General features: G+C 41.8%; 1 protein-coding gene across 4 annotated transcripts in view; it reads left to right on the top strand.

The window, feature by feature from the left end:
• LOC135114982 (beta-1,4-glucuronyltransferase 1-like) overlaps positions 1 to 10,000 on the top strand; it is a 114,992-nt gene that overhangs the window by 50,422 nt on the left and 54,570 nt on the right. For 3 of the 4 annotated variants that reach the window (XM_064031338.1, XM_064031347.1, XM_064031357.1), the window contains one exon: positions 5,502 to 5,540. The exons of the other annotated variant lie outside the window; for it this stretch is intronic. In XM_064031338.1, coding sequence (XP_063887408.1) covers positions 5,502 to 5,540 — 39 coding nt within the window. Of the gene's footprint in view, positions 1 to 5,501; positions 5,541 to 10,000 lie in introns of those variants that run through there. 4 annotated transcript variants of the gene reach the window in all.

Genomic DNA, 10,000 nt, shown 5'->3' on the forward strand with positions numbered 1-10,000 from the left:
AAAAGTAAAGAAGATATGTGATAAAAAAAAAAAATCAGGTAAATATGCAAGAAAGGAAGAAAAAAATCGCTACAGGAAGGAAAAGAAGGAAATTTAGAATGGAAACTTGTAGTGCACGAGTGAAAGAAGGAAGATAATTATACACGGAAAAAGAAAAAAAAAAAAAAAGGAAGACCGGACAACAGAGAGGAGAAAGAGAGGAAACAGTGAATGAAAACTGGCGGAAAGAAAAGAGAGAGTGGAAAATACAGAAGGAGGGAAGAAAGAAAAGAAGACGAGAAGAGAGTAGGAAATTCATAGTGAAGAGGAGAGGAAGGAGGAAGGAAAACAGGTATTCAACAACGAAAGGAGGAGGTACGGCAGCAGGAAGAGGAGGGAATATAGGGGAAAAATACGAGTTTGTGGGAAAGAGAGAAGAAAACATGGAGAAGCAGGGAGAGGAGGTAAGGTGGAAGGGGTGGGAGAGAGAGGAAGGACCGCTGGGGGAGAGGAAGGAGAGGGAGGATGGAAAGGCTAGGCAAGCGGATGTAGGGCGTGAGGTGTGAGGGGCGGTGGATGGAGGCTGCCGCTGAGTCAGGGGAAAGCAATGACAAGGAGGCTGCAGAAGAGGCTGAGGGACGAGCGGGAAGGCTGCCCAGACACCCTCGCCGCCTTCCAGGGCTGACTCAGTGAAGGCCCGCGCAGACACGACGCAAGACTTAAAACTGTATTTTGAAACACTTCTGCACCGCACGTCCATTATTTTAAAACTCTCTGTTTGTGGTTACACGGGTTTTCAAGGGTGCTTCATTGTTTTAGTGACTGATTAATAAGATTTCTACTTTTAACAGGAGAAATACTTTTGAAAATTCGGCTAATCGTCTTTGTGGACTTTGAAGACTGTTGCGGTGAGGGAGCAAAGGGTTTCTGAATAAGGTTCTTATCACTGACGGGAACACGTAGATCTGGGAATGCATAACTTTCTTGAGTTGTAAAATAAAGGTAAGACAGTTAATCGCCATTACATTTGAAATTAAGGAGGAAAGGACGAAGAATATGATGATAATAATAATAATAATAATGAATAAGTGCTTTTTTAAAATGAAATAGAGAAATAGTAATTAAACGTGGTTCCATTAAAATTCAAGAAAGTAGGTAGAAAAAAAGAGAAAGATAAATATAGAAGGTTGGGAATGCATTATTATTTTTTTTTTAAGTGTAAAGCAGAGAAAAGACATATAAAAATGTTTCTATTGGAAAGGCTAAGGAAAAAAAAGTTAAGAAAAATGTGGAAAGAAATCCAGCACAGGTTTATGAAGAGGTGCATTTAGAAATACACATATTCGTAATAATGTAATAAAGAAATAAATTTAAATGCGGATTAACTGAAAAGAATAAGGACGAAAAATACTAAGAATATGATAAAAAAAAACAATATCAAAAATCAGTAGATGATACACACATATATATAGATTTTTTTTGGGGGGGGTTGTAAAACAGAGAGGAAACGCATCTCTAATAAAACAAGTAAGTAAGGAAAACAGGAAGACTACGATAATAAAAAGCAACAAAAGTTAGTGAATATGCTGCGCAAGGGAATATATAGAGATTTTGGGGCCGTAAAGTGGAGAAAAGTGCCTTGCTAAATACACCCTCAACGAGAAAGAAAAAGAGTAAAACAGGAACATTTAGAACACAAGGAAACGAAAAGAAAAATGCCAGTAGGTAATAATACGGAGTGCATATAGATTTATTGAACTGTAAAATAGAGAGAAGAAGGACGCTAGACGATGGTTCTATTGTATAAAAAAGGACAGAATGCCGAAAATTAGTGTACATGAGAGGAAAGCAACAAAAGTTAGTAAATGTGGTGCACAAAGGAAAGTATAGGGATTTTTTTGAGGACCTGTAAAGTAGAGAAAACTGTTCCGCTAAACGCTCTCCCCACGAGAAAGAAAATAAATAAAGCAGGAACATTTAGAATACAAGAAATAGCACAAACGTTACTAATATCATGATTCTTAAGCTGTTAAATAGAAAAAAAAAGAAGGTAAATGCGGTTCTAATACGAAGCAAAGACACAAAAGCAGAAAATTCACCACGTAACACTATTGCGCCGAAAGGAATAAATGTGAAGATTTCTTGAACTGCAAAAAAAAAAAAAAAAAGGAAAGAACGAAACTGAATGTGGTTGTATTATAAAGGAAAGACACAATGCGAGAAAATTAATTCGATATAAGAGGAGGGGGAAAAAAAAACAGCGAAACCCAACGAAGTTACCTTAATATTCCTCCCCGTAATCTGATTTCTCGGATTTCTTTCGGTTTTTATACATTTATTAATATCTTTTCCATATCCTCCCTTTGATTCATCGATTTTCAAAGGCGAGGACCCAGCACCTGTCTGGAAATCCTAATATATCCGCGGTCCAGGTCACATTTATTACGTCTTCCCGAGGCCACACCACACGGGGAGGAGCGCTGAGGAACCTCCGCCTTTCCTGTCTTATCTCTCTTATTTTAGATTATATAGTGTTACATATCACAAAGCCTCACGTCTTCCCAAGGCTACACCGCATGGGAAGAGAAGTGAGGAACCTTCACCATAGCTGGTTTACCTCTCTTTAGGGCACGTTTTCAGAAACGCTTTGCTCTCTCACCACGACTATTTTCAAAGGTCACAGAGAGGTTTAGTCGTGTTCTTAAGAGTGTTTCTCCTGTTAACAATGTAGAAATGTTGTCAATTTGTCACTAGCACCACAAAAAAAAAAAAAATCTTTAAAAACCTTTGTAACTTTAACTTGTGTCTTTTGAAAACAGTCGGGGTGCAGCGTAGAAAAGTTTCAAAATAGTATTAGATTATATACAGTAACATATAATAAACAGTCTCGTAAAGGCTAACCCGTCTGCTGCTGTTTGTTCTTCCTGTATGTTTTTATGAATTAGGGCAGGTGTAATATATCACTGACAGATTCGTGAAGGTCAACACGTCTGCTGCTGTTTATTTTTCATGTGTGTTTTTTATGAATCAGCCCACGCAAACATAACTTTTTAGACTTTTTTTAACTTTTTTTTTTTTTTTTTTTTTGCCGTGGTCGTTCTTCAGCATTCAGAACATTGTTAAAATTGCTGGCACGGACACACAAGATAAAGAGAGAATAACAGCTTAATCCTGTCTCTCCTAAGCTGCAGAACTATTTAAGAAACTGATATAAAATAATAATGTAAAAAGTTAGTGATTATGAGAAAATTGCCTGGCATTGATAGGATTAAGGCAGTTTTATATAATGTACTACGAGATTAGATAGAAAAGAAGATTAGACAAATTTATGGATGAGGGTGATACATGGAAATACGCAAGCATGTTTTATACACGTGTCGGCCTGATGGCTTCTTGCTGCTTCCCTTGTTTTCTTATGTTCTTATAGTGTAGCTTATCACAAACGTCCTCGTGAAGGTAAACAGGCCTGCTGCGGCGTGTTCTTCCTCTCCTTCATATTCTTTTTTTTTCCTGTCTATTTCTTTAGATGAGGGCAAAGCATTATGGGAGTTTTGATCCATCTACAAGATAAGATAGAACAGCTTATTGTAAACAATTTCCTAATGGTTAACAGGTCTGCTGCTGTGTGTCTTTGGTTTTATTTGTATTTTTTATGTTCCTTTGGATGAAGGGTTTTCAGGTCTGAACCTTTCAGACAGTTCTAATCATCTCGTACAAGATAAAATAGTCAAGCTTATCATAAACAGTCTCGTAATGATTAAGAGGTCAGTATTCTTCCTTTCCCTTTTATTTCCTTGCGTTCCTTGGGAAGAGAACAAAACATTTCGGAAGTTTTAACCCTTCTACAAGATAACGAAGTGTAGCTTATCATAAACACCTTCGTAAAGGTTAACAAGTCTGCTGCTGTGTGTTCCACCTTTCCTTTGCGTCAACTTGTGTTCATTTAGGTGAGGACAAAATGTTAAGAAAGTTTTAATCCATCTACAGGATAAGACACTGCAGCTTATCATAAACAGACTCGTAAAGGTTAAGAGGTCGCTGTGTGGTCTTCTCTGAGTTCCCTTGTGTTTCTTTCAATGAGGGTAAAATTTTAATGCTGTTTTAATCGATTAACAGGATAAGACCGTGTAGCTTATCACAAACGACCCACTGTATCTCATCATCAACAGCTCCCTAAGTGGTTACAGGCTCACTGCGGTGTGTTTCTCCTTTCCGTTGGTTTGCGTCATGTGGTCAAGCCATTGCGGTCACTCTAATCCATCCACTACGCATCCACGAACATTGCAGTCGATATCACAAGTCCAAGGCTTCAGATCGATGCCATTGTGTACCTTGGGTCGAAAGCTGCACTCGTCCCCCCTGCACGCGACCCTCTGGTTTTTACGTAACTCTCTCTCTCTCTCTCTCTCTCTCTCTCTCTCTCTCTCTCTCTCTCTCTCTCTCCTCTCTCTCTCTCTCTCTCTCTCTCTCTCTCTCGATGATTTGAGTATTATGAGTTTAATTGATGGCATTATGGTGATTATTACGCTGCAAGCATAAGCAATCTCTTTCACACACACACACACACACACACACACCACACACACGCACACACACACACACACACACACACACACACACAACACACACACACACACACACACACACACACACACACCACAATTTGCGTGTCTGTCTCATTTTCCTTCTCTCTCTCTCTCTCTCTCTCTCTCTCTCTCTCACTCTCTCTCCTCTCTCTCTCTCTCTCTCTCTCTCTCTCTCTCTCTCTCTCTCTCTCTCTCTTAAACCCCCGATTTCTTTATTTTAACTGATTATTCCTTCTTTCGTTCATGTAATAGTAGTAGTAGTAGTAGTAGTAGTAGTAGTAGTAGTAGTAGTAGTAGTAGTAGTAGTAGTAGTAGTAGTTGTTGTTGTTGTTTTTGTTGTTGTTGTTGCTGCTCCTCCTCCTCAAGAGCGTCAGAGAAGGCTCATAAAACAGTCTTGAATAAGCTTATTGCGTCACGTCTGCATGCCTGAGTGCAATTTGGTGTGTGTGTGTGTGTGTGTGTGTGTGTGTGTGTGTGTGTGTGTTGTGTGTGTGTGTGTGTGTGTGTGTGTGTGTGTGTGTGTGTGTGTGTTGAGTGTGTGTGTGTGTGTGTGTGTGTGTGTGTGTGTGTGTGTGTGTGTGAGTTAGTGTCATGAAGGAACGTAAATTCAAACTATTAGAGTTACTTGCCTTCTCTCTCTCTCTCTCTCTCTCTCTCTCTCTCTCCTCTCTCTCTCTCTCCTCTCTCTCTCTCTCTCTCTCTCAACATTACTAGTATTACTTAGAACTGCTAATACTCTCAATTCGGCAGGTCGGTATTCAGCAAAGGATTCCCACACACTCCCACGTCCTCACTCCCTGTCCTTGTAATCACCCGCCGCCACCCCTCACCTCGCTGCACGCTCACACACTCTCACTTGTCAGGGTGGGCGGGCTGCACTGCATCTCACACCATCCGCACGCTAACTAATTTCTTTTTTCAACGTTTTCTTTGCAGATGACCGATGCTTCAGTGATCAGATACCACGCTCTAAGGGTGAGTGGGATGTACCAGTATTGCTCGCCTCACGCTATGCATGCCTGCCTGTCTGCCGGCCTTGTGTTTTTTGAGTGTTGTGTTGTGTAGTTGAGGTCAGAATGAATATGGGAACGTAAGAAAACGAGGGAAGCTACAAGAAGTAATCAGGTTTTCAGATGGTAAGTGTCTATAAAACGTGCCTGTCTGTTCTCATTTGTCATTATGTAAGCCTGCATTGTGTTGTTTGATGTTGTCTTGTGTACTCGTGGATATATTCTGAACATATACAAGGGAAGCTACAAGAAGCCATCAGGCCTTCACGTGGAAATTCCTCTATAAAACATGGCCATCTGTTTCAACTTGTCATAAACGTGGTACTCTTTTCCATTTTCTTCAGTGTTTTCCATCAATCTTAAGTCCTCTGATACCACTGACAGTCTCCTACACAACCTGACAAGTGATGGATTCTGAGGAAATTAGAGGATTTAAGACTGAGGTACAAAACAGAACACAATGGAAGTGAGTGTGGTGGGATACATCAGTTCTGATACTTGTCTTCTGACCATGACTGCCTGTATGTGGCGCTTCTTGTTCCATTGTGTAGAGTAGCACTTCAGGTAACTGCATTCTGGGTGAAGCACGATTATTCTTTCTGCTTTCCCTCTCTCCCCTCTGTTGGCCCTCAGCGCGGGGCAGCACCATGGCCGCCCGCCCGCACTACCCACGCACTCCCCTCACGCCGTATCGAGCTCGTGCCTTCCTCCCACGCCCTCGCTCCACTCGTCCACGCCTCCCAGACCTCTCACGCTAACACTCAGCCACTGACAGTCCGCCATGACTCCATCATATGCTTCTCTTCTTTACTTTTTCTGGGTTCTTCTTCTCTGTTTCATACCTGATCCTAAGCCTTCACAATATCAGCTCTCATATCTATTTTCTTCTTTACGTATACCATTACTAATTCTTCCTTTCTTCGAGTGTATTTTCTGGACTACGTATCCTGGTTTGTTTTATTTCTTTTTATTGTTATTTGTCGTTTCTTTCTTTCAAGTATTTTTCTTTGTTGCTTGTTTTGTCTTTCATTTATCTATTTATTTATTAAGTAAACTATGATGCCTTCATTTATTCTGTTTTCTCAGTTTAACTACAGATGAAAAGAAGTGAAATAAATTCTTTTGTTTTATATATCAAGCTTATTTATGATTTAGTAAGCATGCATAATTTTTTTTTCATATTCCTTGTTTTTTATACCTCCATTTTTTTTGCAGTAATATTTCCAGTCTCCTTTTTCCTTTCTTATTCCACGAAGCATCTTAATCTTCAGTAATTTGTCCTTTTCCGGGATCCTCCTCATTGCTGGCTCACTGTTATTCTTTCCCTTCCCTTGCAAAAGAGAAAAGACAGAGAGAGAGAGAGAGAGAGAGAGAGAGAGAGAGAGAGAGAGAGAGAGAGAGAGAGAGAGAGAAGAGAGGAGGAGAGAGAGAGAGAAGGAAAGAAAGAAAAAAAAAAGCACCTCGCATCTCTTCCTCCTCGTCTGCCTCTTCTCTTCCCCAGCAGCGTGAGTCGGACACAGCTGCTCTTTGTTCTCAGCTTCTTACACTCGCGTCACACTTTGGCCACCTCTGTCTTTATCATCTCTATGGATCCTCCCTTATTCTCTGATCCCTCGCCTCTCATCCCCGTGTCTCCCTCCGCACTTTGCAGGGCGAGCGGAGGGAGCAGGAAAGTATATGATATCATGGGATCGGGATGAAGAGATGGAGAGTTGGAAGCCTTCAGTATGATAGGAATAGTGAAAGGAATCTGGGATCGCAGTGACGGGGTTAGACTAGAGGGTCGTGGTAAGGTCGCGGGAGTACGGAAGCTTGTTTTTTTTGTTTTGTTTTGTTTTTGGAACGCTATGGAGAGGGAATAGAGGAGTGCATTGTGTTGCAGTGACAAGGGGTAGAGGGTCGCTGGGGCACAGAAGCTAGATTTTTCCGTGGCCTTGAGCGCTGTGGAGGGGAAATATAGAGGTGAGTTGTGTTGCAGTGACGAGGGTATGAGGATCGCCAGGGCACGGAAGCTTGGGGTTTTCGAGGTTTTTAGCACCGTGAAAGGGGAATAGAGGGTTGAGACACGGGGTTACGGGGGAGAGAAGAGGCGCCGTCCCGTGGGGTTTTCCGAGGGTATTTCAGGTACTTGCCTTGCCTCGTTGCATGCAGGAGGGGAGTTCTGGCTCGGCAGTAGAAGGTGGCTCTTAAATTGTCGACTTGAGCCATGTAAACTTAAAGTCACGCCGAGTAGAAAGGAGTTTTGAGCCTCTCTTTCTCTTTCTCTCTCTCTCTCTCTCTCTCTCTCTCTCTCTCCTCTCTCTCTCTCTCTCTCTCTCTCTCTCTCTCTCTCTCTCTCTCTCTCTCTCTCTCTCTTGCAACTGCTGCTTTTCTTTACATTCATATTTTTCTCTACTTCTTTCCTTTCCTTCCTAGTCCTCCTCTCCTCTCTCCTCTTCTCTCTGACCTAAATTTTTTGTCCTTTTCCTATTTACTCGTATCTTCTCTTTTCCTACCTTTTTATTCTTTCCCTCTCCTTCCCATCCTTTCCCTTTCCTTCCCCTTCCTTTCCCTTCCCTTCCCTTCCATTTCTTTTCCCTTCCATTCCTTCCTTATCCTTTCTTTCCCATCCCTTGCCTTCCGTTCCCATCCTTTCCTTATTCTTCCCTCAACCTCCCTCCCTCCCTCCCTCCCTCATGTCGTGGTCGCTTTTAAAATGTGAGGTAGAGAGAGTCGTATCACTGTTCTCCCTCCCTCTCTCTCTCTCTCTGTCTGTCTGTCTGTCTGTCTGTCTGTCTCCGTCTCTGTCTCTCTCTCTCTCTCTCTCCCTGGATCGGAAAAACGGGCAATAAAGGGGTGGCAGGATCGATCTGGTATTATTTTTAGCGGGGGGACAACTTAGAAATACAAGTTGCGTGGCCAGTACGTACAGACAGAGGTCAGACAAGGGCAGGACAGGGAAGGGAAGGAGGAGGAGTGGAATGCGACCCAGACGCTTCCCAGAACACGTCATTCCTAGAACTTACAAACTCCTTACGGGGGAATTTTGAACGAAGGCCACAGTGACAGGCATGAGTGGTGAGGAGTATTAGGGAGAATATAAAAGATGGATGTCAGGGTAGCAGAGAGAGAGAGAGAGAGAGAGAGAGAGAGAGAGAGAGAGAGAGAGAGAGAGAGAGAGAGAGAGAGAGAGAGAGAGAGAGAGAGAGAGAGAGAGAGAGAGAGAGAGAGAGAGAGAGAGAGAGAGAGAGAGAGAGAGAGAGAGGTATGAGATGAGATGAGATAAGGTTAAATATAGATAGAAACGAAAAAAAAAAAGAAGTAAGAAGAAAGTAGACTGAAAAGAAGAGAGAGAAGGAGGATAGAGAGGAAATGTGAGAAGGCAAGGGAGAAAAACAGATAGATCAGAAAAAAAAAGAAGTCGATGGAAAGTAAGAGAAAAGGAGAGGATGGAGAAAGGCAAAGGAATAGATATTGGGAGATAATAAAAAAAAAGTAAGTAGAAAGAAAAGGAGAGAGGGGATATAGAGAAGGTGAGAGAAGACAAGAGATAGGACTAAGATCAGAAAATTAGGAAATATATGAAAAATATGAGAAAAAAAAGGTAGAGAAAAGAGAGAATGCAAGATATAAAAAAATATAAAGATATGAAAAAAAGATGGAAAAAAAGAAAGATAGAAACGAGAAAGAGATGGCGGGAGGTAAAGAAAGAAGTAGCGTTGAGGTGGATAAAAAAGAAGAGGAGAAAAGACGAGGAACAAAAAAACAAAAAAAAACTAAAAGAGAGAGGAGAGAAAGAGGGAAGGAGAAAAGACAAAGAATAGAGGTAGCAAGATAAAAAAAAAAATGAAGCATATGAAAAACGAAAAAAAAAGATAGAAAGAGATGACGGGAGATGGCGAGAGGTCAAGTGTTAGAAATAAGAAGATAAACAAAGGAAATAGATGAAGAAAGACAGAGAGAAAGAGATGGCGGGAGGCGAAGAGAGGCAAGTTTCGGGGAAGTAACCTCACACGTGGTTGCGTCACAGGGCGTCCATTAATCAGGTATCGTGTTGGCAGGCAGGTGACACGCCCGCCACCCCCGCCACGCCCTGCCGGACTCGATAATGCCGCTACCTGATGATGCCCTACACATTCCACCTTAATCCGCCTTGCATCACTCACGACACGCCGCGCCTATCTCGCTCCACGGCGCTCCCTTGAGTTGAGTTGAGTTGCTGGTCGCGAGTGTTGCATTTGTACTAGCACTCTCTGACGTGTCCCTCCTCACTGCTTGGATCATCCGTTTTCTTTTTTTTTCTTCTCTTTCCTTTTTCTTTTCTCTTATTATCCAAAATTTATGTACTGCTCTCTTTTGTTTCTTCACTATATTTACTTTCAAAGAGGTGCGTTCCTATAATGTCCCTCCTCTACTTTTTCTTCTTGATATTCTGTGCACTATAAC

Source organism: Scylla paramamosain, chromosome 2 (genome assembly GCF_035594125.1).
Source record: "Scylla paramamosain isolate STU-SP2022 chromosome 2, ASM3559412v1, whole genome shotgun sequence".
Classification (NCBI taxonomy): domain Eukaryota; kingdom Metazoa; phylum Arthropoda; class Malacostraca; order Decapoda; family Portunidae; genus Scylla; species Scylla paramamosain.